The sequence below is a fragment of the Nicotiana sylvestris genome, chromosome 6 (genome assembly GCF_000393655.2).
Source record: "Nicotiana sylvestris chromosome 6, ASM39365v2, whole genome shotgun sequence".
In the NCBI taxonomy this organism is placed as follows: Eukaryota; Viridiplantae; Streptophyta; class Magnoliopsida; order Solanales; family Solanaceae; genus Nicotiana; species Nicotiana sylvestris.
Window position 1 is genome coordinate 53,394,455 of NC_091062.1, and position 27,897 is coordinate 53,422,351.

Below are 27,897 nucleotides of genomic sequence, written 5' to 3' on the forward strand. Positions count from 1 at the left end.
GGTGGACCCCAATTATATGGTTTGGTTTGGCAAAAGATTTCAAATTCCTCGAGAGCCCGAGAGACCTGCTAAGAGACCTCATGTCCAACAATTCACTAACGACTCGCAGGAGCAGTGGGGCTGGTTGGCAAAAGAAGAAAGCTATAGGGCTAAGATAAGTAAATTAGAGGGACAAATCAGGGACCTCAAATTTGACCACAGTATCCAAGCTGCCGCAGATGAAGGGGAAAAAAAAAAGCTAACTCAGGAAAACGAAGCTCTCAAAGCTCAAATCCATAAAATGAGAATAGCTGCTAGAAACCCGGAAAGAAGCCGGGCAGATGAAAGGCTTACAGGCAGTCTGAGAAAGAAAGTACTTGAGTGTCAAGATGACCTAGAAAAATCTGAGGCTAGTCTAGCAAAAGTCCGAGCACAATTGGTAGAGAATGCAGAAGGGTGGGCAGCGTTTGTGCGACAAATGAAAAGAAAATATGAGGGGACAATCGCCAATTTAAAGAGAAAGCAAATCACCCTTGAAAATGAGGCGGACAAACAGGCCAGGAATTTTAAAGCCGATAGGGAACATTGTTATGCTTTGATGGCCCAAATGGACGAAGATATGCAACAATTGCGGAATCAAAATCATTATGACACTCAAGTGTTGGAAGCCCGGAATCAGCAAATCGGGCGTTTACTTCAGGAAAAGGGTATTGTCCGAGAGAGGGTTAGAGCCATTGCCGACTACATCGTCATGAAATGCCACGCATGTGAGGATATGACTCAGACCACTTTCTTCGCTGCTGTAATGACATTTGTCCGCCAGATAATGAGTGATTTGGAGCGGCTTCAAGGGGATCTCGCACGTAGGCCCGTGAGACAAAATGATGTCCCACGGGCCCCAAGAGTCGAAGCATTGATGTATTCATGATTTTTCACTTATTGAGTCTGTATTTTGGAAATTATTTTTAGTCTGTTGGTAGTTTTAAAATTCCAAGAAAATGAGTAGTTTGAAGTCTTTTGTAACAGAAAGTTTAGGAGTTTTATTAATGAAAATTTGAAAATTCCCAAAAAATTGTTTCTTTATTTTTCGCAGTTGTTTTTCTTGAACTACGTAATGATCTGATTCACGCAGCGTCGTGATACATAGGCAATACTCATCGGATTCGGTCATGATTTTTGTAAATAACTTAAATAAGAGAGGGATGTGAAAAAGAGAGCCAAAGAAAAACCAAAAGAAAAACGAAAAAAAAGTGCAAGGAAAGAGAGGAAAGAAAAGAGTGGAAAATGGGAATAAGAGGAGAAGTACAAAAGCCAAAAGTGGAAAGAAAAAGAAAATTGGGAAAATAAGAAGAGTCGGGATGAAACATGCAGCCGTTGCGAAACATGTAGAAACACATTTAACTGTATAGGTGCATCACACCCCAACATGCGATTTCCTATGTGTTAATTGCTTCAAACTAACTAGTTTGTTTTCTACTATTGTAAAGGTTCTATAGTAAGGTGGTTGGTTTTGTGGTAGTCTGGCTTCACATTCATACTTCATAAGGTCAAAAGGAAGCGTTGAAATGTCTTCGGAAATTCCTCTGCCAACAGTTCCTATTCCAGAGGATAGTCCGATCTCGGCCATCCCAACTTCTGAGTCAGCAACGGCTGAGGAAAATAGAATTTTGCGTCTCCACATGATGGAAATGTGGGACGCCTGGGCCAATGGAAAAGAACCGCCAAGTGCGATCCCTGGATTTCCTGAGCTTTTTCCAGGGCAAGTGGGACCTCCAACATCCCCATAAGTTATCCAAATACCCCACTGGGATATCCTACCATTTCAGCCCACTTTGCTAGAACACCTTCTGAGTCTCGCCCACAGGTGTTAGCTTCAAGTGCGGCTTCAAACATATTCACCGCGCCACCTTGTTCAGCTACGACACAACATGCTTTACCCAGGCCTAACTTTGATTCATCTTCCTTCACATTTCAAGCACCATCTTTCCCAGTGGAACCTCCTCAGTTTCCTACTTATACTTACCCTCAACCACCCCAATTTGAGTTCACTGCGGGGCAAGAAAAGACCACCAAAACTCCTGAGCAAGAAGAGATTATGAGGAAGATGAGGAGTATGGAACAGAGTCTCAAAAGCATACAAGGCTTGAGTGGACAGAAAAGTGTATCCTATGCCGACTTATGCATGTTCCCTCATGTGCACCTACCATTGGGATTCAAAACCCCAAAATTTGAGAAGTACGATGGGCATGGTGATCCTATTGCTCATCTCAAGAGATATTGCAATCAGTTGCAAGGAGCCGGTGGAAAGGAAGAACTACTCATGGCCTATTTCGGAGAGAGTCTGGTTGGCATCGCATCTGAGTGGTACATGGACCAGGATATATCCCGCTGGTACATCTGGGATGATCTTGCTAGAGATTTCGTCAGGCAGTTCCAGTACAACATTGATATTGCTCCAGATAGGAACTCATTGACAAACTTGAAAAAGAAATCCTCAGAAAGCTTTCGAGAGTACGCAGTTAAATGGCGTGAGAAGGCATCCAGGGTAAAGCCTCCGATGGATGAGGTTGAAATGGTCACAGTTTTCCTTCAAGCTCAGGAAGCTGACTACTTCCAAAATATGATGTTCGCAATGGGTAAACCGTTCGTTGAAGCTATCAAGATTGGCGAAATGGTTGAAAATGGGCTGAAAACGGGTCGAATTCTAAGCCAATCCGCTATCAGAGCTACCTCCCAAGCCATTCAGGGTGGGTCTAGAGGAATAGCAAAGGGAAAGAAAAAGGAAGAAACATCCATGGCAGTGTCGGGTGCAAGGAGAAACTGTACTCCCAGATCCCTTTTCTCATAAAGGACCCCACAACACTATTACCCTCACCAAGACTTGGACTATACTCCTCAGCCATACTCGGTCATGAATGCTCAGCCTTATGTCCGGCCACAACAACAAGCCAACAGAAATCAAGCTCCATTTCCTAGAAACCAACCTCCTTACCAAACCCACTAAAACCCCCGTCCTCCACAAAATAATTTCCACCCTCATGAACCGCCCAAGAGGCCAAATTTCACACCAATTGGAGAAACCTACTCCAACCTGTTACCAAAGCTTGTTCAAATGGGTCTGCTACAGCCTGTTCCTCAAACCAGGCAAAACCCAGCATCACCCGCTTACAGAGCCGGTACCCGATGCACCTATCACTCAGGGGCAGAAGGGCATGACACGGATGATTGCTGCACTCTGAAGAGAACCGTGGAGAACTTGATAGAACAAAGGAAGATAGTGCTGAGGGATGAAGATGTTCCCAATGTGACCAACAACCCACTGCCAGCCCACAACAACGGGCCGGTAATTGGAATGATTTGTGAGGATAAGGAATTTGACCCAGCATTAAAGGCCATCATTGCCATTGCTGACGAAGAAAAGAAACCAAAAGTTGCCCCGAAGCAAGATAAAGGGGAGAAAAAGAAAGAAACCACCCCTCCAAAGTCAGAGAAGAAAATTGAAGTTGAGACTGGGGGAACGCCTCCCAAAGATGGTGTTCTCTACGTCCCTCAAGGCCGTAAAGAAAAGCAGATGACATTGAGTCCTCCCAGGAGATTCGAGCTGAACAAAACAACCCAGATGTATGTGCCCAAGGGGGCTTATGTGATGCGGGGGCCAATTAAGCCATCGAAGCTGAATGAACCCGTGGTTATTGGACGCGCGCCACAGAAGCCCATGAAAGATCCTACTGATGTGCCCTGGAACTACAACAAAACGGTGGTGACATATAAGGGAAAAGAAATCCTAGGAGAAGTTCAAGAAAATAACCCTGTTGAAAAGTATTCCAATTTGGAAGAGGTGAACAACGCTACTAGAAAGCGCTTCCCACTTAAGAAACTCGTGAGTGCCGAAGAAGCGGAGGCTTTCTTTCAAAACATGAAAATGGCAGATTATGAGGTGATTGACCAACTTCGAAAATTTCCCGAACAAGTCTCCTTGTTGGCTTTGTTGATGAACTCTGCTGAACATCAGAAAGTATTGATCAAGACCCTTAACGAAGCATATGTGCCTGTTGACACTTCTGTAGAGCAGTTGGAGAGAATGGCAGAAAGATTTTTCGCAATCAACCAGATCACTTTCAGCAAAAATGATTTGCCCTCAGAAGGGGCCGCACATAACAAAGCCCTGCACCTAACAGTCAAATGCAAAGGGCACTACGTGAAAAGGGTTATGTTGGACGGAGGCTCTGGAGTAGACATTTGCCCACTTTCAACTCTACAGCGCATGAAAATTGGGACCGAAATAATCCGACCCAACAATGTCTGCATACGTGCCTTCGATGGCATCAAAAGGGACACAATTGGAGAGATCGATCTAATTCTGACCATCGTCCCAGTAGACTTTGAAGTAACCTTCCAGGTTCTAGACATGGACACATCCTACAACTTTCTTTTGGGGAGGCCATGGATTCATGCAGCGGGGGCTGTACCCTCTACTCTTCATCAGATGGTGAAGTTCGAGCATGAGGATCAAGAGATCGTGGTCTACGGAGAAGATGAGCAATCAATTTATCGGGACCCATCAGTCCCATATCTTGAAGCAAGAGAGGGGAGTGAGCACATAGTTTATCAGGCTTTTGGAATTGTGGTTGCAGACCAGTACAAAGAAGGAAACTCTTGTCCCCAAACCTTCATTTCTAATGCATCAATCATGGTGGCCAAAGAAATGATCCGACATGGCTTCAAACTGGGGAAGGGACTTGGGAAATCATTGCAAGGGATAGTTGAACTTATCACCCTGCCCACCAGTGAAAAGTTCTTCGGGGTAGGCTTCCGACCCACTCCAGCTGATATAAGATGGGCAGATGATAGAAAGAATGATGGTTGGGTCTTGCCTCAGCCGGTTCCGCATCTGTACAGAACATTTGTCAAGCCAAAATACCAGAAGAAAGAAGAAGATGAGGCCTTTACTGCCGAAGAGATTGAAGAGATTTGTGGGGCAATGAGGAAGATACTATATGAAACCCATATGGTCCAGCCAGGGAGGGCTCAAGCACCGCTGAGGTGCTGTATATGGGACCCAATGCCAAGCTGCAGAATTGGAAGGCTACGCCATTCCCAATCAGGCGGGAGTCCCGGTAGACCTGTCCTGCCACTTTTTCTGCATCGCGAGTTATGTCAGGGTGTAACTCGAATGTTTTTCTTTAGTTTCTTGTCTTTTAATTTCCAATGTAAACCCTGTTATCTTCAAATTCAAAGAAATGAAATCGTATTTCATCGTCCATCCTTCTTTATTCTTTCTGATTTTTTTATTTTTTCTCTTTTTTCTTTCAGCTCTAATAATGTGGCTTTAAATAACATGACATGCTTGCGGACTTCATGCCCAGATCCAAACACGCTGTCTAACTACGAAATAATGAACCAAGAACCGGAATATGATGAAGAAGAGGCTTTTAAGGAAATAAATCAAGAATTAGAACAATTTGAGAATAAACCTAAGCCAAACTTAAATGAAACCGAGCCGGTTAATTTGGGTAGCTCTGAAGAAGTCAAAGAAACCAAGATAAGCATTCATACAGATGAAAGAACCAGGGACGCATGGATCCAACTTTTGTTTGAATTCAAAGATATGTTTGCTTGGTCTTACGATGACATGCCAGGATTAAGTGTTGATTTAGTGGTCCATAAGTTGCCAACCTACCCCGATTATTCCCCTATCCAGCAAAAATAGAGGAAGTTCAAAATTGATATCAGTGACGAGATTAAAGAAGAGGTCACAAAACAGTTAAAGGCAGGAGTGATCTGAGTGGTCCGATACACCACATGGCTGGCTAATATAGTTCCCGTGCCAAAGAAAGATGGGAAAATCCAGGTGTGCGTTGACTACCGAGATCTGAACAAAGCAAGCCCCAAGGACAATTTCCCTATGCCAAACATCCACATCCTTGTTGATAACTGCACCAAACATGAAATACAGTCTTTTGTGGATTGTTATGCAGGATACCACTAGGTGTTGATGGATGAAGAAGATGCAGAGAAGACAGCTTTTACCACACCTTAGGGCACTTACTGTTATAGAGTCATGTCATTTGGTCTGAAAAATGTCGGGGCAACGTACATGAGGGCCATGACTGCCATTTTTCATGATATGATGCACCAAGAGATAGAGGTGTATGTGGACGATGTAATCATCAAATCCAAAATCTAGGATGACCACGTTCGGGACATGAGAAAATTCTTTGAGCGGCTACGCAAATATGATTTGAAGCTGAACCCAGCCAAATGTGCATTTGGGGTACCATCCGGCAAACTCTTGGGATTCATAGTCAGTCGGAGGGGCATCGAGTTAGATCCAACAAAGATAAAGTCTATTCGGGATTTGCCTCCTCCAAGAACCAAGAAAGATGTTATGAGTTTGTTGGGAAGATTGAATTACATCAGTCATCTCATTGCTCAGTTGACCTCCACGTGTGAACCCATATTTAAGTTGTTAAAGAAAGATGCGGCAATCAAATGGACAGTTGAATGTCAAGAAGCTTTTGATAAAATCAAGGAATATCTATCAAATCCGCCAGTCTTGGTCCTACCTGAGCCAGGGAGGCCTCTGTTCTTGTACCTGACCGTCTTGGAAAATTCTTTTGGCTGTGTCCTCGGCAACATGACGTGACCGGAAAGAAGGAGCAGGCCATTTACTATCTGAGCAAGAAGTTTACTAGTTATGAAGCCAAGTACACTTTATTGGAAAGAACTTGTTGTGCTTTGACATGGGTCGCTCAGAAGCCGAGGCATTATTTGCAAGCTTACACCACCTACCTCATAACCAGGTTGGATCCTTTAAAGTACATATTTCAGAAACCAATGCCCACTGGGAGATTAGCAAAGTGGCAGATCTTGCTCACGGAGTTTGACATAGTCTATGTCACTCGCACGACAATGAAAGCCCAGGCATTAGCGGATCATTTGGCTGAGAACCCGATTGATGATGAGTACCAACCTTTAAGAACTTACTTCCCAGATGAAGAAGTAAATTCAGTTGAGGCAATATCTGAAGACACTCATGCTTGGAAAATGTTCTTTGATGGGGCGGTAAATGTAAAAGTTGTTGGAATTGGGGCAATTTTGATCTCACCCACTGGTCAGCACTATCCAGCCACAGCTCAACTTCGGTTCTTCTGTACAAACAACACCACCGAGTATGAAGCTTGCATTATGGGTATAAACATGGCAATCGACCAAAATGTCGAAGAGTTATTGATCATGGGAGACTCAGATCTGATTATCCGGCAAGCCCAAGGAGAATGGGAAACCCGAGATGTTAAGCTTATCCCTTACAAGAAGCATGTGGAAGACCTCAGCAAGTGATTCAAGTCAATAGAGTTCAAGTACATTCCTCGTTGTCACAACGAATTAGCCGACGCACTTGCTACTTTGGCCTCAATGCTGCCGTATCCAGGCAATGCTCACATAGATCCCTTGGAAATTCAAATCCGGGAAAGACATGGTTATTGTAATACAATTGAAGCAGCACCAAATACCCAACCATGGTACCATGACATCAAAAAGTTTCTGAAAACTCAAGAATACCCCGAGCAAGCCAGTGAAGACCAAAAGAGAACCATTAGATGGCACGCGAGTGGTTTCTTTTTGAGTGGGGATGTCTTGTACAAGAGAACTCCGGACCTCAATTTGTTAAGATGTGTTGACGCAGAAGAGGCTGGAGGAATCATGAATGAGGTACACGCAAGAGTATGCGGGCCCCACATGAATGGGTATGTTTTAGCAAAGAAAATCCTTCGAGCGGGTTATTACTGGATGACCATGGAAAAGGACTGTTTTAGTTTCGTTCGGAAGTGTCATCAGTGTCAGGTGCATGGTGATTTGATTCATGCACCTCCCACAGAACTGCATCCCATGTCTGTACCTTGGCCATTTGTTGCCTGGGGCATGGACGTCATTGGGCCAATCGAGCCAAAAGCCTCAAATAGACACAGATTCATACTAGTTGCCATTGACTACTTTACAAAATGGGTTGAAGCAATAACTCTCAAGTCTGTCACCAAGAAAGCTGTGGTAGATTTCGTGCACTCCAATCTTATCTGTTGTTTTGGCATTCCTGCAACTATTATCACAGACAATGCTGCAAACTTGAATAGTCATTTGATGGGGGAGATATGTGAGAAATTCAAGATAATGCACCGGGACTCTACTCCTTATTGGCCTAAAGGCAATGGTGCCGTTGAAGCAGCAAACAAAAACATCAAAAAGATTTTGAGAAAGATGATTCAAAGTTCCAGACAATGGCATGAAAAGTTGTCGTTTGCATTATTAGGATATCGCACTACTGTGCGCACATCAATTGGAGCCACCCTGTATCTTTTGGTTTATGGCACGGAAGCCGTAATACCCGCCGAGGTTGAAATCCCCTCTCTCCGAATCATTGTTGAAGCCGAAATTGAAGATAGTGAGTGGGTTAAAACCCGTCTGGAACAATTAACCTTGATCGATGAAAAGCGAATGGTTGCGGTCTGCCACGGGCAGTTGTACCAACAAAGAATGGCTCGTGCCTATAACAAGAAAGTGCGGCCTAGAAGTTTTAAAGTGGGGCAACTCGTTTTAAGGCGTATTCTTCCCCATCACCAGGAAGCAAAAGGAAAATTCGCTCCTAATTGGAAGGGCCCATACGCATCAGAAAGATATTGCCGAGAGGAGCATTGTATCTGGGCGATATCAAAGGAAATGATCCTGAAGCAGCTGTAAATGCGGATGCAGTCAAAAGGTACTATGTTTAGTCTTTCTATAACAACAACATTGTCCGATTGGGAGGACGAAGGCTTTTATTCTCGTTACCCAAACACTATCTACCCTTTGCAAACCCATTTGTGCCGGTTACTCTTCTTTGATTGCCCTCTTTGGAACTTGAAAGTGTTATTGAAAAAAAAGAAATGAAAAAAAGGAAGAAGATGTTTTCCTGAACTACGTTCGACTTGATTCCGAAAGGATACGTAGGCATCCTCTCTATGGGGTTCAGTCACACCAAAATAAAAATCCAAATTCCCTCAAAAGTGAAACTGGGGCAGATGTTGTAATAGTCCTGCGATAATCTCGCTTGAATGGTTCCAAAGTTGTAATTCGATCCAAATCATTTTTACCCAAATCCTTTCAAGTCCTTCCGATCAGTCGGTGAGAATGTTCAAGGATCAGAGAATACAGCTACTTGGATCCGATGCAATAAAAATGAGAGAAATAAAATGAGAGAGTCTTATTGGTGAAAACCCACACGGGCACCATAAGGCGACGGTGAGCAGAAAAATTGAAAATGAGAGATCCTGGTTAGTGAAAACTCGTAAAGAGTACTATCAGGCGACGGTGAGAAGAGAAATGAGAGAGGTTGATTGGCGAAAACCCGCAAAAGGTGCTGTCGATCGAAAAGAAGACACCCCCACCACTGAAAGAGTCCTGGCCAGGTTTCTCGATTTGGAGATGTGGTTCACAATGAGTTGGATAGTTGTGCATATCGGGTATCCAGTCCAAGAAGCATGTCATGTCTATTGAAGTCTGCATGCACCCCAGATAAGTCCTTCTTTCCCCCAAAAGGGACGCTTCTCCTTAAATTCATTTTTTCTTGTCCTTTCTTTAGTTTTCCTTGAATCCCTTTCGGTCTAACTCTGCTCCAAAACTAATACAAAGAAAAGGTGGCAAGATTGGTTTTACAGGGTTTTGTTTAATAAAAGCCAAGTCCAAAGAAAAGTACCCAGCCTCAGTGGGTGCATCAAGTCGATCCCAACTGGCCATGATAGCCGATGCTCTAAAATCAGAGTTATTGAAAATGAAAAGAAATCCAAAGTCAAAAGCCCTTAGAAGCAAATTAAAATGAAAGGGCCAAAGCCCTATACGGGTGAGCCGTCATGATAAATTTTGAAAAGTTGAGTTCCTCAGTTTTTGGAGAGAGACCAATCTTTAAGAAAAGCCAGCAAGCGGCAGAGGTTCTCGCCAAAAGAGTTGGGCCGAGATCAAGTGATCAAAAACAATGAAGGCCACAAAACCGACCACCGTTTCAAACTAACAATTGTTCTTTGTTTGAAAATTGAAACAGGTGCAATCCAAAGCAACAGTGCAAGAAGCAGGTGTAACCAAAATGAAAAAAAAATGTGCAAGCGCTAGAAATAGCTTAGCAACAATAATCAACCCAAAAGGGAAGTCTCCTCCAAATTCTTTCCTGCATTTTTTTTACTAAAAAATGAATTGAAACAAAATAGATAAGAAGAAAATAAAAAAAAGGTAGTTTAGAAGCCCCAAAATCAATCTTTTACCCTTTTGCCAACATTAGGGCCTTCGTTCCCTAGTCGCATTTTGCCAACATTAGGGCTCCGATCCCTGAGTTGAGATTTTTAGACATAGGGCCTCCGTTCCCTAGTCGCATTTTGCCAACATTCGAGCTCCAATCCCTGAGTTGAGATTTTTAGACATAGGGCCTCCGTTCCCTAGTCGCATTTTGCCAACATTAGGGCTCCAATCCCTGAGTTGAGATTTTTAGACATAGGGCCTCCATTCCCTAGTCGTATTTATTGCCAGCATTAGGGCTCCAATCCCTGAGTTGAGATTTTTTAGACATAGGGCCTCCATTCCCTAGTCGCCTTTTGCCAACATTAGGACTCCAATCCCTAAGTTGAGATTTTTTAGACATAGGGCCTCCATCCCCTAGTCGCCTTTTGCCAACGTTAGGGCTCCAATCCCTAAGTTGAGATTTTAGACATAGGGCCTCCATTCCCTAGTCGTCTTTATTGCCAACATTAGGGCTCCAATCCCTGAGTTGAGATTTTTAGACATAGGACCTCCATTCCCTAGTCGTCTTTTACCAACATTAGGGCTCCAATCCCTGAGTTGAGATTTTTAGACATAGGGCCTCCATTCCCTAGTCGCATTTTTTGCCAAGATTAGGGCTCCAATCCCTAAGTTGAGATTTTTAGACATAGGGCCTCCATTCCCTAGTCGCCTTTTGTCAACATTAGGGCACCAATCCCTGAGTTGAGATTTTTAGACATATGACCTCCATTCCCTAGTCGCCTTTTGCCAACTTTAGGGCTCTAATCCCTATTTGAGATTTTAGACATAGGGCCTCCATTCCCTAGTCGCCTTTCTTTTCCAACATTAGGGCTCCAATCACTGAGTTGAGATTTTTAGACATAGAGCCTCCATTCCCTAGTCGCCTTTTTGCCAACATAGGGTATCCACTCCCTAGTCGAGGTTATTTTAGATATAGGGCTCCATTCCCTAATCTCTTCCTCCTAAATATACGCAATCCTTACTTTACCGCTTTCAAAACAAAACAAAAAAAAAGTTTAGATTTTAGTTACAAATAATTTACGAAATTTTCCTAGTGAAAACTGGGGCAGAAAAATTTCGTTCGTTTATTTGTTTTGGTGTCTGAGCAGGTTTGGCCTCGAGGCACAAGGTCTGAGACAACCAAAAGAATGAGTCTCAATCCAAAATAAAGAAAAGAAGAAAAGGACCAAAAAGAAATGAACTCAAAGTGTTGATGTAGAGAAAGATGTGGACTGTTCAAGATATGATTGAAGTCACAAGCTTTGCATGTCCCGCCTTGATCCGAAAAGCTGAAGAAGAATGAACCAGCAGTTGCAGCTAACGAGCATCAAGATTCAGATCAGAGTCTGCCGGAAGAACCAGTCAAGATCAAGGACAAGTTTCACAAGACTCATAGATAGGAATCTTGTAACTCATAGCTGATAGGCTTGTTTAGTTTCTCTTTGATTTTTGATATAATAACAGGATCACGGACCCGAGCCTCGACGGAACCTCACTCGACTCCTCAACTCATCATTCCATCATTTTTCTTGAACTACACGCGACCTGATTCCCTTATAACCCGGGATATGTAGGCTGTCCAAAACCAAGACTCGGTTGCACCCTTTCTCTTTTCTCTTATCCTTATTTCTTATCTTTTGAATAAAGATATGTTAAAAAATTAGTCACATGGCTCACCTTATCTTTGCTTGAAAACTCTTCATGTTTCCAAGCAAAGAGGGGCAGCTGTGAGCACCTAATTTTTGACAATATTTAATTTTTTTGTCACTTCTTCTATGTAAATATTTTAGGTGGTTTTAACATACAAATTTTTAGCTTTGTTATACTTTTTATTATATGTTAAAAATATAAAATTTTAGAAGGTGAATTATTACTATTACTATTATTTTATTTTTATTCTTATTTTTAAATAATAATAAAAAATCCAAAAAATATTAATTTTTTTTTAAATTTTCGGGAGAGATTTAAAAAAATAAGAAAAATGGAAGTATGGAATTTAAAAAAAAATAAGGTAAAAGTTGGTGGAATTCTCTTTTAAAAAAGTAAAAGAAAGTGAAAAATTAAAAAAATAAACGTAAAGTTTTGTGGAAATTTTTAAAAATAAAAAGTAAAAGAAAGTTGAAATTAAAAAATAATATAAAGGTAGCTGAAAATTTTAAAAAAATTTAAATTAAAATAAAGTAGAATTGTTTAAAGAAAAGTAAAATAAAGTGGATTGTTTTTTTAAGAAAAGTAAAATAAGTGGAATTCTCTTTTAAAATTGTAAAAAAAAGTGGGATTTTAAATAAGATAAAAGTAATTAAAGTTGGAATTTAAAAAATAAAAGTAAAGAAAGGTGGTAATTCTTTTTATAAAAAAAGAAAAGCAAAATGTAAGTGGGATTTCTTTTAAATAAAAAAATAAAAATATTAAAAAAAAATCTGAGTTTTTTTGAAAATTCTCCTATAAATAGAAGAGAAATATTTTAAGAAAAGAATAGAAGAGAAGAGGGAAGAATATTGAGAGAAAACAAATTTTTTTCTTCTATGCTAAAGAGAATTTCTACTAGTTTTATTCTTTCTACCTATTTCTTTCAACAAAAAACAAACATATAGCCATTCATTACCTTATTTAAAAAAAATACCTCAAAAACAGGAGCTAAATCACACCAAAAATCAAATCCAAAAGCTTCAAACTCAATTTAAAAGATAGCCCAAAATACTAGCCCGAAGAGGTCGAAGTCGAGTTCGGTTCGAAAGGTTTCCGCTCGTTGCCTCTGATTGTGGTTCATTTGCACATTAAATTTGATGGTTGTTTGCTCCATATGTATTGAATAAGATCTTCATCTATAAAAGGTTCATTCTTTTCTTAACCAATGTTTCCATTATTTTTCTTTCACCGTATTTCCTTTTGATTTGTATATTATATTTTGGTTATCTACCAACTTGAAAGATATGAACAAAAAAATGAAGGAAGAGCATCAAGAAATAGAATTCGTGAAAGACAGAATGAGTTTCTTCAATGAGATTGTAGTTCATAGGGAAAGATAGGAAAATGTATTCAAAATGGAGAGAGAACGATGTAATAGCTTGGATCCAAATTAAAGGATGTTAAGTCAATAGCAAATTTGATACCGACATGGGTGATTAGGTCCATAATAACTCAAATCATATATTTCTTCAATAATAATTCCATATTCATAAATCATGACCTTGCAATAATCTCAAAGTAGTTTTAGGAAGAAACATAATCATGAATATTTGTAGTTTGCTTTAAATTGAATACAATCCTTTTAGAATAATCGAGGCGCGCCATGCCAAATAAAATCTCAAAACTCATGGCCCTCATTTAATTAATTTATTCCTTAGAAATCGAGGCGTGCCATTTAGTTAAATTTTCCATGGCCCTCGCAAACTTGAAAGTGTGCAGTTGCTTTAGGCGCGCTATTTTTTTTTAAAAATATTAATTTCCTAAACTCGGGTTGCATTTTATGTGACCCAAATCCAAATCTCAACAACGTTAGATAAAATGTGTCGTGGACCGCGGGTGCATTTCATGTGACGTGGTTCAATACGTGTTTTATATGACGTTGAATTTTTCCAAAAAAAATTTAATTAAAAGCGGCTAATAAGTTAAAAATATACCATAGGTTGAAACATGTTTTAAAAATCAGATAATAGGCCAATTGTAATAGTTTAAGCGACCGTGCTAGAACCACGGAATCCGGGAATGCCTAACACCTTCTCCCGGGTTAACAGAATTCCCTACTCAGAATTTCTGGTTCGCAGACTTCAAAAGGAAAGTCGAAATTTCCTCGATTTGGGATTTAAAATAAATCGGTGACTTGGGACACCAAATAAACTATCCCAAGTGGCGACTCTGAATTGAATAATTAATCCCATTTCGAATAATGTCACTTAAATTGGAAAAACTCCCTTATATACCTTCGGGTGTGTAAAAAGGAGGTGTGACAGTGATTACTCGGGAGAGATTCATGATAATTTGAGTGTTCATGGTTGATAGAGATATGTTGGTAAATCGATATGAAACATAAACAGAAGGGATTCCATCAATAGGGGAAATCACTACCTTAGAACCTTCTCATTATTGTTCACAACTTAAGCATATTTAGTTTACAACTGTTTATTGACTTTCAATCTTAGTTATTAAATATACCATCAACTGTTATTCACAACGTTTGGGGAAGTTGATTCTAAAGAATTTAGTAAGTCCAACAAAAATAATTGATAGGTTAATTCTCTGTGGATTCGACTGTGGGCATAAATACTCAGGTTATATTTGCAACGTCCGCATTGTCCTTTTGTACGACATAGTTGGGCGTGATCAAATTTTGGCACTGTTGCCGGGGAATTAATGGTGTTATCAATTACAATTGAAAGAAGTACAAAAATTCTTATTGTAGTCATTTTTTCTCTATACCCAATTTTTACATTGAAATTTTAATGTTTGTTGACTTGGTTGCATAGGTGCATGCCTAGAAACTCATCGAGATCTGGTGAAGTATTTGAAGCATTATCATATCCCGAGAAAGTTTTCAAGACCTTGAATCGGGCTAATCAGAAAAACAAACAACAACCAACAACTGCACAATTCGAAACAGTCATAGAGGATCACGAGGAAAACCCAGCGGTACCAATAGTGCCAGAGGCTGCTCTCTATGACTGGGCACAACCCATAGCTGAAAAGCTGTCCACAGTCATTGTAGTTCCGCAGATACAGGCTGAGTCATTCCAAATTACGAATAACATGTTGCACTTGTTGCAGAACAAGGGACTATTTTTGGGGTCGCAAGTCGAAGATCCTCAGCAGCACTTGAAGAACTTCCTCTCTATCTGCAAAACCCAAAGGCAGCCCAATGTAACTCCTGAAGCAGTCAAGCTGTTACTGTTTCCATTCTCAGTGACGGGAGCTGCCCAGACTTGGCTAAACTCACTTCCCATAAATTCTATAACAACTTGGGATGAGTTAGTCAGGCAATTCCATAACAAGTTCCACCCACCCAATAAGACTGCTCAACAAATTGATGAAATTTTGAGTTTTAAACAGAGATCAATGGAGACACTGCATGAAACATGGGAGAGCTTTAAAGGGATGCTAGTTATATGCCCGCACCATGGTATTCCAGATCTGATGTTGGGGCAGCGGTTTTACACGGGATTGTCAGATAGCGTGAAGAACATTGTTGATGCTTCAGCTGGTGGAGCATTTTTGAGCAAAACATGGAGAGAAGTCCAGCGTCTGCTTGACAAGATGGCACAAAATTCGGGATGGACAACCAGGAATGCACCTATCACTCCAGTGGTTCACTCAGTGCCCTTAGATCCATCCAATTCTATGGCTGAAAATATGGCCACCTTATTGACACAGATGAGTATACTCACCAAAAAGGTGGAAGAGTCAGGGCAGAAGTAGCAGGTACATATCGTAGATACTACCAATGGGGGCTTGTGCGCATCTTGCATTAGTCAGCCAATCGGTAACCAATGGAATGCAGAACATGATCATCACCACTACCCTGAAGACATGAATTATGTGTCTAATTATGGAGGCCAGAGACAGGGTGGTCAGAATTGGGCGAGCAAAATCAGCAATATAGGCCAGTCCATCCACAGTTCAACAATGGAAACATGGGAGGTATGATACCCCCTAACAATATGGTACCTTACCCAAGGCCACAGGGATATAATAATCAGAATCAGTAGCAGGGGTATCACCCTCCTCAGCAGCAGTATGGTGGAAGGCAAAAAGATGGGTTTGCTAGACTTGAGGCAATGATGTAGCAGGTTATTGGGTCTAATGCAAAGATTAATGAGAGAGTGGATGCACATGATGCATCAATCAAGAATTTTGAAGTGCAGGTGGGCCAAATTTCTATGTCTCTGAACAATCGTCCTCATGGGACACTACCTACAAACACCTAGATAAATCCAAAAGATCAAGGCCCAAAACAGCTGATGGTAGTAAGTCTACGTAATGGCAGAGATCTGGATGTAGAGGAAGAGAGGGCTCGAGAAACTAGACAAGCTGAGACACTTATACCAGTGCCCATTGAGCTGGATGAGTCAACGAAACTGACGGAGGTGCCAGTCCAGCCTGCCCAGGAAGAAAATAGCATCCAGAATGCGACCGAGAAAGAAGCTGAGACAATCCAGGAACTAGTAGTTGAGATAGCAGCTGATAAGGATTAATCCCAGTTGATTGGGAAGAAGAGACCTCCTGTACCTTTCCCTCAGAGGCTGGCTAAGTATCAAAATGAGGAACAATATAAGAAGTTCTTCGAAATGCTGAAACAAATCCAGGTAAACATACCATTGATTGAATCTTTGAAGGAGATGCCTGGGTATGCAAAAATGATGAAGGACTTGATGTCCCGAAAGTTTGATTTCCAAGACTTGGCCACAATTACTCTTACTCAGACATGTAGTGCAGTGGTGACTAGACCAATTGCAAAAAAGCTGTCTGACCCAGGGAGCTTTACAACTCCATACACTATTGGTAATTTTGCTTTTGCTAAAGCACTGTGTGATCTAAGTTCCAGCATCAATCTTATGCCCCTGGCGATTTATAAGAGGCTGGGCATTGGAAGAGCTAGACCCACCTCTATGTTGTTGCAGCTGGCTGACAAGACAGTGAAACGACCCTCTGGTATACTGGATGATGTGCTAGTTCAGGTAGGGAAATTTGTATTCCCTGCAGATTTTGTGATCTTAGACTGCAGAGTGGATGAAGAGATTCCCATAATTTTGGGAAGACCATTCTTGGCCACATGGAGAGCGCTCATCGATTGTGAAACCGGGGAGCTCAAGATGAGATTGAACGATGAGGAGATAACATTCAATGTGCAGAAATCTATGAGGCGACCAAGTGAATTAGCCAATTGTTCTCTTATTGATGTCGTGGATGTAATCGTGGAGACTGATGATGAGGTGCTAACCATTGAGGACCCCCTTGCTACATGTTTAATGAATTTGGATGAGGTGAATGGAGAGGAACTGGCGGAATAGGTATTGGCATTAGAGGGTAGAGGGTTCTGGGATAGAACTCTAGAATTTGAGCCCTTACACTTGGAAAATCGAGAGACTCCTCTAGCCAAGCCATCTATCGAAGAACCACCAAAGCTGGAGTTAAAGTCATTGCCCAACCATCTCAGGTATGAATTCCTTGGACCTAACTCCACATTACCTGTTATTATCTCATCTAGTTTGTTAGATGTGCAGGCGCAACAACTCTTGCAGGTACTTAAGGAGTGCAAGACTGCCATTGGGTGGACCATGGCAGACATAAAGGGGATCAGCCCTGCCTACTGTATGCACAAAATTCTACTGGAAGAGGGACACAAACCTTCCAGGGAACACCAAAGAAGGTTGAACCCCAACATGAAGGAAGTGGTGAACAAGGAAGTAATAAAGTGGTTGGACGCGGGAATTATCTTCCCAATCTCTGACAGCAGCTGGGTTAGCCCAGTTCAATGTGTACCTAAAAAGGGTGCTATGACGGTAGTTAAGAATGATAACAATGAATTGATCTCTATAAGAACAGTCACGGGCTGGAGAATTTGCATGGATTATAAAAAGCTAAATCTAGCCACCCGGAAAGACCACTTCCCACTTCCCTTCATTGATCAGATGTTAGACAGACTGGCAGGGAGGTCACACTTCTATTTTCTGGACGGTTACTCAGGATATAACCAGATTTCCATTGCACCGGAGGACAGAGAGAAGACCTCTTTCACTTGTCCTTATAGCATTTATGCCTTTCGGAGGATGCCCTTTGGCCTATGCAACGCACCCGCCACATTCCAATGGTGCATGATGGCCATATTTAATGACATGGTAGAGGACATAATGGAGGTGTTCATGGATGACTTCTCAGTGGTGGGGAATTCATTTGATGAGTGCCTGATAAATCTGACGTGTATGCTGAAACGGTGTATCGAGACTAACCTGGTTCTGAACTGGGAGAAGTGCCACTTCATGGTACAAGAAGGAATAGTCTTGGGACACCGGGTGTCAAGCAAAGGAATTGAGGTGGATCGTGCTAAAGTGGATGTAATAGCAAAGTTACCTCCTCTAACTTCAGTCAAAGCAATCAGAAGCTTCCTTGGGCATGCCGGTTTCTACCGGAGATTCATAAAAGACTTCTCAAAAATTGCCAACCCTCTCTATAAGTTGTTAGAAAAAGATCACCCTTTCTTGTTTTCTGATGATTGCAGGGTAGCATTCGAGGAGCTGAAAAAGAGACTGGTCACAACACCTATCATTGTTGCCCCCAACTGGGAGCAGCCATTCGAACTCATGTGTGATGCTAGTGACTACATAGTGGGGGAAGTGCTGGGACAGCGGAAGGACGAGCTGATGCATCCAATCTACTATGCAAGTAGAACGCTGAGTGGAGCCCAGCTGAACTATACGGTGACTGGGAAAGAGATGTTGGCTGTGGTGTTTACTTTCGACAAGTTCAGATCATATCTGATTGGTTCTAAGGTAATTGTATACATTGATCATGCAGCTCTCAGGTACTTGATTGAGAAGAAGGAGTCTAAGCCGTGCCTGATTCGTTGGGTGTTGCTGCTGCAAGAATTCGACCTTGAAATTCGTGACCGTAAGGGCATAGAGAACCAAGTCTCTGATCATCTATCAAGACTTGAGGGAGCTGAAAATGCAGTTGAGGTTGAAGATATTCTGGAAACCTTTCCAGACGAGCAGCTGCTCGCTACTAATCTTGAGAAAGTGCCATGGTATGCAGATTTTGCAAATTACCTGGCCTGCGGTATAGTTCCCTATGACCTTTCATCTGTACAAAAGAAAAAGTTTTATCGTGACTGCCGCATGTATTATTGGGATGAGCCTTACCTGTTTAGAATTTGTGTCGACAATATGATCTGGAGGTGTGTCCCCGAGATAGAACAATCTTCTGTTTTGCAGGCTTGTCACGCATCGGCTTATGGAGGACATTTTGGAGGGGTCAGGACAACTGCGAAAGTGCTTGAGGCCGGATTCTTTTGGCCAACAGTGTTTAAAGATGCGCACCAATGGGTGAAGGGATGCAATGAATGTCAGCGGACCGGGAACATATCCCGTCTCCATGAGATGCCCATGAACCCAATTCAAGAGGTTGAAGTGTTTGATGTCTAGGGGATTGACTTCATGGGTCCCTTCGTCAGCTCCTATGGCAATAAGTACATACTTGTTGATGTGGATTACGTGTCCAAATGGGTAGAAGCTGCAGCGTTGCCCACTAATGATGCAAGAGTGGTGGTAGGGTTTTTGAAGAAGAACATATTCACCAGATTTGGGACACCAAGAGCGATTATCAGTGACGGAGGCACTCACTTCTGTAATAGAGCTTTCGAGAAGTTGCTTGCAAAGTATGATGTACGCCACAAGGTGGCTACCCCTTATCACCCGCAAACTAGTGGGCAGGTTGAAGTGTCCAACAGAGAGATAAAGAGTGTGCTAACCAAGACTGTGAATGTCACAAGAACTGATTGGGAGAAAAAGTTAGATGATGCACTCTGGGCCTATAGAACTGCTTTTAAAACACCGATTGGTATGTAACCATTTAAGTTGGTGTTCGAGAAGGCCTGTCATTTGTCAGTGGAACTTGAACATAGAGCATGGTAGGCACTGAAATAGCTGAATCTTGACATCGAGGCTGCGGGCACAATGAGGATCACAGAATTGCATGAGCTCGACGAGTTCAGACATCTTGCTTTTGAGAGCACAAAGTTGTACAAGGAAAGAATGAAGAGGTTGCACGACAAGAACATTGTGGAGCAAAATTTCAATCCTGGAGATATGGTGTTGCTTTATAACTCACGATTAAGGCTATTTCTGGGTAAACTCAGGTCACGATGGTCTGGACCATTTAGAGTGGTCGAGGTTTTCCCTTCAGGTGTTGTCGAGATTGCCACAGATAAAAACTCTCGTACATTTAGAGTCAATGGGCAGAGATTGAAACTATATGTAGGCATGAGCGAACCAAAGGAAGTGTCTAAGCTACACCTGACTGAACCACAGAGGTCGAGCGAGCCTTAAATGTGCTCATCTGCGTCGTGCCACGACGTTAAATCAGGAGCTGCGTGGGAGGCAACCCACGAATGTGTTGTAAGTGTAATGCATAACTTCATAAAAAAACAGTAGCAGGTACACGCCCAGAGCGCGGTCCCAGCGTAACAACGGAAGGACCGCGGTCAAATACCCCCTCTGAAAGAGGTCTACCGCGGTCCCAGCATAACCGCGGTAGGACCGCGGCAGACCAGCGCGGGCCAGGTAAGTGCAGAATTTTTTTTTTCTCTTTTTCCTTCCCCACCCCTTTTTAATAAACCTAACCCCCCACTATTCCCCCATCCCCTTCTTTCTTCTCTTCTCTCTTTCACACTCTCTTATCCCTCAAACCCCCATTGTTTCCCCTCCTTTCTTCTCCATCTCTCTCTCTCCACCACCTATCCCTTCCATTCATCCTCAAGGTAAGCTTCTCTATTCTTTTCTCTTTCTTTTATATAACTTAGTGTAGTGTTTAGTGTAATTTTTTTTTTTTACTTTCTTTCTTTTCTTTCCTTTTCTCCATTATTTGCTTCTTTTGGCCATGCTTGATGTTTAAATGGTTGGGTTTTCATTGTGCTTAATTTGGGGGCAATTTTTAGAAGGTTTGGAGGCCTAAACAATTTTTTTAGGGTGAAGCTTGGTGGAGGGGTCTAAATGGCCGAAAATTGGGGGTGTGTTGTAAATTTTTGGAGCGCTTTGTGCCCTTCTTAGTTTGTGGTGGTGGTAGCATTTGACATGATTCACTTGTGGGAGATTGTGTGGGGTATTATATGGCGGAATTGTAGAATTAATAGTGCTGTGAGGGCAATAGTGGAGGTTGTCAACTTTGGGCACCTTCCTAATTGGGTATACTGGTATTGTTTGACAAAAGGAAACTGTTTGGTGCCATCGGGTGGCGAAGTCTGAGTACCCATCCGACTGGCACATGGTAGGATGCATCTGATTGTTACCCTGAATTGTCTACAGGTAATATGGCCCAAAAAAGGCGAAAGAGCTCGGCAAGCACTTCCCAAATGCCCACATATGATGCCACCAGGTTCCAGTCACAAGAGGCCGAGGACGCGTTTCATGCTAAGGCCACCAAAAGTTTTATCCCTGAGATTCCTGTTGACAGGGCTTCCCTCCGTATGGAAAAAGCAGACATGTATGAGGAAATCAGACGGAGGGAGATGGAGTTCTTGTTTGATGAACCTGAGACGACAAACCCGATGATAGTCCGGGAGTTCTACGCGAACTGCCCGGAAAATTTGTGTCGGTTTGTGATTGTGTGGGGCAGGGTGGTGGATGCCTCAATTTTGAAGATTCGCCAGGTCTTGCAGCTGCCCCAGTTCACTGGCGACATTGATCATTACTACGACGCCCAAGGGGTCACTTGGGACACTATGATTGAGACAATCTACGCAGGGGGTTGACCAATCTGGATAAAGGAAAACATTACCCTTCACTCCAAGTCGTTCACACATGAGGCTAAGTGCTGGTTTACCATTATTTGCAGCCGGTTATTGCCCACGGACAACAAAAAAGATGTGAACCACCTACGGGATCTATTGGTGTGGTGCTTCGTCACCAAGAAAGACTTTGATGTGGCGAGAATTATTGGAGATGAAATAATCCTTCGGTCACCTCTGCTATCTAAGGGGTTTTACTTCCCCTCACTTGTGACGAGGTTGTGTCTGCTGGATGGTGTTCCCACCAATCCTACAGATGGAGCTTTGCCCGTAAAAGTAGCATTCAGAGCTTCAAAGATCACAGTGGGCAGAGATGCACCCACAACCATTGAGCTTGATGATGAGGATGACGCCCCAGCACCCATGGCACCATCCAGGAGATCCTATGATGGAGCCGGATCCTCTCAACAACCTCATACTGGGGCAGGGTTCTCTAGATCACAGTCCATCCGACCCATGTTGCATTCTTTGGAGGAAGAGGTGGCAGATCTTCGCTCCTCGGTGGATGGCCTGCATGTGCATATGGATGCCATGTCTCAGCGGCATACCAGGTCTGAGAGTCGGATGCTAGCTTGGTTCCGTGCTTTGGGAAGGGCTTGTCATGTGTATCCCAGAACCGTCTCCGACTCCGAGTGACGCTCAGGGAAGTCTTCTTACCCTTCTGCACTTTATTTGTGTTATGACATGGGGGCATGCCATATTCTTTTTGTGTGGGGTAGGAGACTTGCTTTAGTAGTGTATTGTTAGTGTACATATACATTGGTTGTAAAATAAATAAATGTAGGAGACTCTTCCTAAGGACGGACCACTTGGACAGTACTCTTGAGGGAAGTAGTCCATTTAGATTTTTTTTTATTTTTCTTTTTAGGTGGTGTATTAATTCCTCCTTGGTTTTTCTTTTGACCACGGTTCTTTTCCAAGGGCTTTTATTGAACCGGGTTAGGTAGATTTTTCTTTAATATTTTTAGGACCCTTAGGACTCTATTGGACCAAGAAGGGTGAAGGCAAGAATGCAACCCGTAATGTACACACCTGCAAATAACTAAAACGAACTTGAGGGTGCGACGTCTAGGATCGTTTGTAGACTCGTAATTTTATGCCTTAATTCTGCACACCTTGTCTTTCTTGAACGCTTACGTGAGTGTGTTGACAAACTAATTCGGAATAAGTTCCATGCCAAGTGTGTGTGAGATAATACTTGTATTCTGTGCTTGCATGCGATACCTAGAACTTGCCCTGTGTGTTTGTAAAGCGAAATAGAAGTTGTTTGGCCTTAGAGATGATTGAGGAATTTCCTTGTGTAGCCTGTATAATTATGAATCCACCTGTACATATTGCCATAGTTAACCCCTTCGAGCCTGAAGCATGTTCTTTGAGAACCTTACAACAACCTACATCCCTGTGTTTGAATAGTTTGACTGTTTGAACCTGTACCTCCTAGAAGCACTTGAATCGTTAAAGAGCATATAAAAGTCAAAGTGTGGGGTAGTAATGAAGTGGGAAAAGAAAATCAGGAAAATACTTGAATGGTGCAATGGATGTTAAAAAAAAAAGAGGTCAGTTGCACCTAAAGAAAAGTGGGGGTAGACTATGAAACAAGCGTGGAAGAATGATTGGGTTGAACATGGAAATTGGAATAAAGGGAACGATTGCATTAAAAGTGCTTAGGGAGGTTAGTCACTATATCCAAATATATCCTACCCGTCCCTTAACCTACATTATAACCAAATAAAGACCTCTTGATCTTGGACTGAACAACTCGATTAGTAGAGTATTACACTAAGGGTAAGCTTATGGTGTATCTGTGTGGCATGTGAATGTTCTTTGCTGAGAGTGAGTGGATTCGTTCTATCTATAGTTCCTTGTTGCTTGATTTTATATGTGTGGAACTTCTCTCAGAAATATGATGTGAGGGCATGTGACTCAGGAAGAAAAAACGAGTTTTCACCTCTGTTTAGAGTAACTAGAGTAAGCACGAGTGTGACATGGCATTAGAGTCTTCATCTGAGGTGTGGCTGTTGCACTGCTTAGGTTATTCTTTCATAATGGCGGGTGTGACATAAACTGGGTAATGCATCGAACGATTAGGCCTACAAGTCTGGTTCAACTTGCTCGAGGACGAGCAAAGATTTAAGTGTGGGGTGTTGATAATAGGTGAATTGGACTATAATTAGGCCCTAAAGAACCACCTTCTTGTATAGTTTTTATGGTAAAAAGTGATAACAAACTGCTCTGATTAGTGCTTTTCATGCTTTGAAGGCTATATACAATAAAAGAAGTCTATGGAGTACTTTTGGGATCAATTACGGAGAAAAAGAGGCCAATCTTACAGTATCCGCTAAGTGCACCACGCGAAGGCAGCAAAAACCAGAACTGGAGATGGACTGCCACGGTCCCGGCGCAACCACGGTCGGACCGCGATAGAAGGCTGTTGCGGATTCTGAGAGGCTAGTTGGCCGCGGTCCTGGCGTAACCGCGGTAGAACCGCAGCAGGAAGTAGAAAATTGAGGGACTGAAGTGCAAAACACGGGATTTTTAGCCCCAAACCCTATATTAAACAATAGAACTCGTCCAAGGGAGGCATGCAATGTTTTAGAAAGTACTTTGACAAGAAAAATAAGTGTGAGAGATCACCCAAAACATCATATTTTCTTCTTCTTTTTATTTTTCTTGCAATTTTGATCATGAATATTTTCATAGTTTATTTACCCATTGTCATGAATAGCTAAATCCTTTGTCTAGGGTTTTGATGGAACCTATTGAAGGATGAACTTCTTGATTATGTTAATATAGTTTGCCAGTTTAATCTCTATTTGTTCAACTACGTGTTTGTTGTAGTTAATTGACAGGATCCTCAATTAGCTGTGTCTATTTAGTATGCATAACTCGGGAGAGAGTGCATATGTAGGTAATTGTTGAACAACATCACTCCCAAAGTATAAGAGGGATCTATAACTGTGGGTTTAAAGGCGGGATTAGGGATAACGAAGTCTTGGATGCAATCTAAAGTGAACTGTAATAAACAAAGCCAGCTAGCGTATCTCGGGAGAGTGCGTCTAGTAAATTATCGTGATTACTCGGGAGAGATTCACGATAATTTGAGTGTTCATGGTTGATAGAGATATGTTGGTAAATAGATATGAAACATAAACATAAGGGATTCCATCAATAGGGGAAATCACTACCTTAGAACCTTCTCATTATTGTTCACAACTTAAGCATATTTAGTTTACAACTGTTTATTGACTTTCAATCTCAGTTATTAAATATACCATCAACTGTTATTCACAACGTTTGGTGAAGTTGATTCTAAAAAATTTAGTAAGTCCAACGAAAGTAATTGATAGGTTAATTCTCTGTGGATTCGACTCTGGGCATAAATACTCAAGTTATATTTGCAACGTTCGCATTGTCCTTTTGTAAGGCATAGTTGAGTGTGATCATCAAGCTTATGTAAAAATGACTGTTAATGAAAGAAAAATTCTTCAATGAATCAGATCTTCTATTCGATTTATATTATTGTCTTTGGATTTAATTTCTTGCATATGATAATTTTGACTTTGGGCAATTTTGATTTTGGGTAAACAGTGCACAAAACAGTGATAGATTTTAGGGTCCTTGTGTGTGGTCTCTGTAATTTGATCTGCTTCTTCAAGTTTTCTACAGTGTTGATTTGGCTATTTGGCTTTAATAGGTTTTAGCAGAGTTTGGTTCGTATCATATCGATTTCATCCTTTTTGGTTTTCCAGTGTGTTTGATTTTGTTATTAAGAATTGGTTAAGTGTTTCTTTTGTTCCGTGGGTTTTATGTTTGGAGTAGAGAAATTAAGCTAAGGAGTACAGATATCGTATTTGCTTCGTCTGGCACTAGAAAACTGGGATTTCAACACTATTGATTTCTGATAAATATGTTTCACGTTAAAAGTACGAGATTTGTCTCAACTATAACTATCATTTGAACGTCTTTTATTATCGTTCGCTAGTTTCTTTTGAATTTGGATAAAATGAAGGCTAAGCTCCAGATTGCAGAAGCTAAATATGAATGCTGCATCAAAAACACAAAAAGTTCTTTTTTAACACGTTGAACGGTCACATATAGGTTGCCTCTAATGCTAAGAATTCTCCTTTACTCCTTTAGATATATTCATCTATGGGCCAGCACATACGATTAGTTATGGAAGTGTTATTGATTAATGATTCGTCGACTATGTACTAAAGACCCCTGCGTAAATTTACTGGGTACTTTACTAAGAAATTCTTCTTCCATATTTCTCCAGATTTACTATAGGCAGAAAAGTCAATAAATTAAAACTGGGGACATATTGGACTTCCCAACCGTTATATGTGCCTTCCTCCTTCGACTGAACAGCTACATAGCATAATCAATAGTTTCTTCGGTTCCATAGCTTTTCTTTCAACTTCCATTCTATAGCCTTCTAGCGTGTTCTTCTGATGAAATTTTCCGTTCAGCTTGATCTATCCGATTAAATGCAATTTCTTGATGCACTCCTCTGTGCACTGTCCAAAATACCGTGTCCAATCCCTAAAAAAGTCAATTTCTTTTGAGGGAACTCAAATCTGTGCAATGCACTAAGAACGAACAGTATAGCAACAATCCACCATAATTAAGCTGTACCACCAACAAAACAAATAGAACTCAGGTAATAATCTCTTTTTGAAGCTGAATTTGGGTTTGATTTTGCTCGATTATTCCTAATGTTTCTACTTTTCCACTTAGTTTCTTCTGTCTCTCTAGAAATTAGCTTCTATTTCTTTTCTACATATGTCCATTTTCTCTTTGATTTTGGGGTTTGTTGTACCTGTGAGTTGTGTTGCGTTTCTTGGTGGCGGAATTTCGGAGGTATATGGTTTTTGCAATTTCCCTCTTTGTGTTTTAGGCTATGTTGTACGTGTGCTTTGGCTGATTTTTTTCTTTTCTCTTTGTTCCTTTATTTGATTTATCCATTTCTGTTATTTTGTGCCTTTCTCCAACTTTTTTTATTTCTGGGGCTGTTGCTATTTTATTTTTAATTTATCTTCTTTATTTCAATTTTTTCTCTGAGTTGTGGTAGTTGTCTCCTCTACATCATCTTGTAAGCATTATACTTCTGTTAGCTTTTATTTTTTTTCTTATCTTCTTGGTAAATTATTTAAGTATAAGTGTTATCTGTTTATTTGAGTTATACTTTTTGTTTGTGATATACGCCAGTTGACACAACGGGACTACTGCAACTTCCGAAAATCCATTCTGACCCCTATATCAAAATCTCACATATCAACCGGAAAATGGCAAAACCTCAATTTCACCAATTCAAGCCTAAATCTTCCACGGACTTCCAAAATGCATTCTGATCACGCTCCTATGTCCCAAATCACCCAACGGATCTAACCAACTCATAAAAATTCCGATCCGAGATCATATACAAACAAGTCAAATCTTGGTCAAACCTTTCAAATTTCAAGCTTCAACTGAGGACTGTTTCTTCCATCATCACACGGGTCAAGTCATGCTCGAGAACTGACAAGCAAAGTTCAAAAGCTTAAAACGACCGGCCGGGTCATTACAATTGCTCTTTTGACAAAGTTTCTCCAAACTTTTTCAACAAAACCGACTCGATCTCATCATCATTTAAGTCGTTTCCTTTAATCGTACATGTGTATGAAGTGATGTGTTCATTAGGATCACCCATCCCGTTGTATTTAGGTATCTGCCATACGGAACTTCCTAGGAATGGGCTTCGGAGCCGCATTATGAGAAAATGGCTTTTGCACGAACTTTTTGGCATCCAAACTTTTTAAGATTGGGGGTGCCCCCGGTATTTGATCAACATGATAGTTGTATGTCTCCACTTTCTTGTCATTATCTTCGGTTTTCTTCTCTCCTGACTCGATTCTTTTGGTGAGCTCCTCGAGCATCTTCATGATTGCAGGATCAGTCCCTGTTCTATTACCGCTTGATCTTTCTGGCACCGGCTCAGTACGACGAGTGATTTCTGGTTCGACCACACTTGGAGTTTTATGCTCACTTTGAAGCTGAGTGATAGCAACCTGTTGAGATTGTAGTATCTCGAATATTACTTGGAGGCTAACTCCCCCATCTCCGATTATCGAACCAGTCGATGT

At 41.4% G+C, this 27,897-nt stretch overlaps 2 protein-coding genes and 1 non-coding gene across 3 annotated transcripts; 2 read left to right on the plus strand and 1 right to left on the minus strand.

Annotated features, from left to right (window-relative positions):
* Nucleotides 1-280: 280 nt before the first annotated feature.
* On the plus strand, nt 281-4,688 carry LOC138870615 (uncharacterized). The gene is made up of 4 exons (XM_070148438.1): nt 281-703; nt 2,411-2,554; nt 3,107-4,378; nt 4,614-4,688. Exons 1-4 carry the CDS (start codon nt 281-283, stop codon nt 4,686-4,688), a joined length of 1,914 nt encoding a protein of 637 aa, XP_070004539.1.
* Nucleotides 4,689-6,891: 2,203 nt separating this feature from the next.
* LOC138870616 (uncharacterized) lies at nt 6,892-7,320 on the plus strand. The gene has a single exon (XM_070148439.1). It carries the CDS (start codon nt 6,892-6,894, stop codon nt 7,318-7,320), a length of 429 nt encoding a protein of 142 aa, XP_070004540.1.
* A 7,974-nt stretch (nt 7,321-15,294) lies between these two features.
* Nucleotides 15,295-15,401, minus strand: LOC138872225 (small nucleolar RNA R71). Its single transcript, XR_011400694.1, has one exon. It is a non-coding gene; the product is annotated as a small nucleolar RNA R71 (small nucleolar RNA).
* Between the last annotated feature and the right edge of the window lie 12,496 nt (nt 15,402-27,897).

What these genes read in the sequence shown, in the direction of transcription:
- LOC138870616 (XM_070148439.1), top strand. Translation starts at nt 6,892, where the DNA reads ATGAAAGCCCAGGCATTAGCGGATCATTTGGCTGAGAACCCGATTGAT.
- LOC138870615 (XM_070148438.1), top strand. Translation starts at nt 281, where the DNA reads ATGAGAATAGCTGCTAGAAACCCGGAAAGAAGCCGGGCAGATGAAAGG. An exon ending in AGGGTATTGTCCGAGAGAGG is followed by an intron (nt 704 to 2,410) that starts GTTAGAGCCATT and finishes TTCGTCAGGCAG; the next exon opens with TTCCAGTACAACATTGATAT. An exon ending in ACTTTGAAGTAACCTTCCAG is followed by an intron (nt 4,379 to 4,613) that starts GTTCTAGACATG and finishes TTGTGGTTGCAG; the next exon opens with ACCAGTACAAAGAAGGAAAC.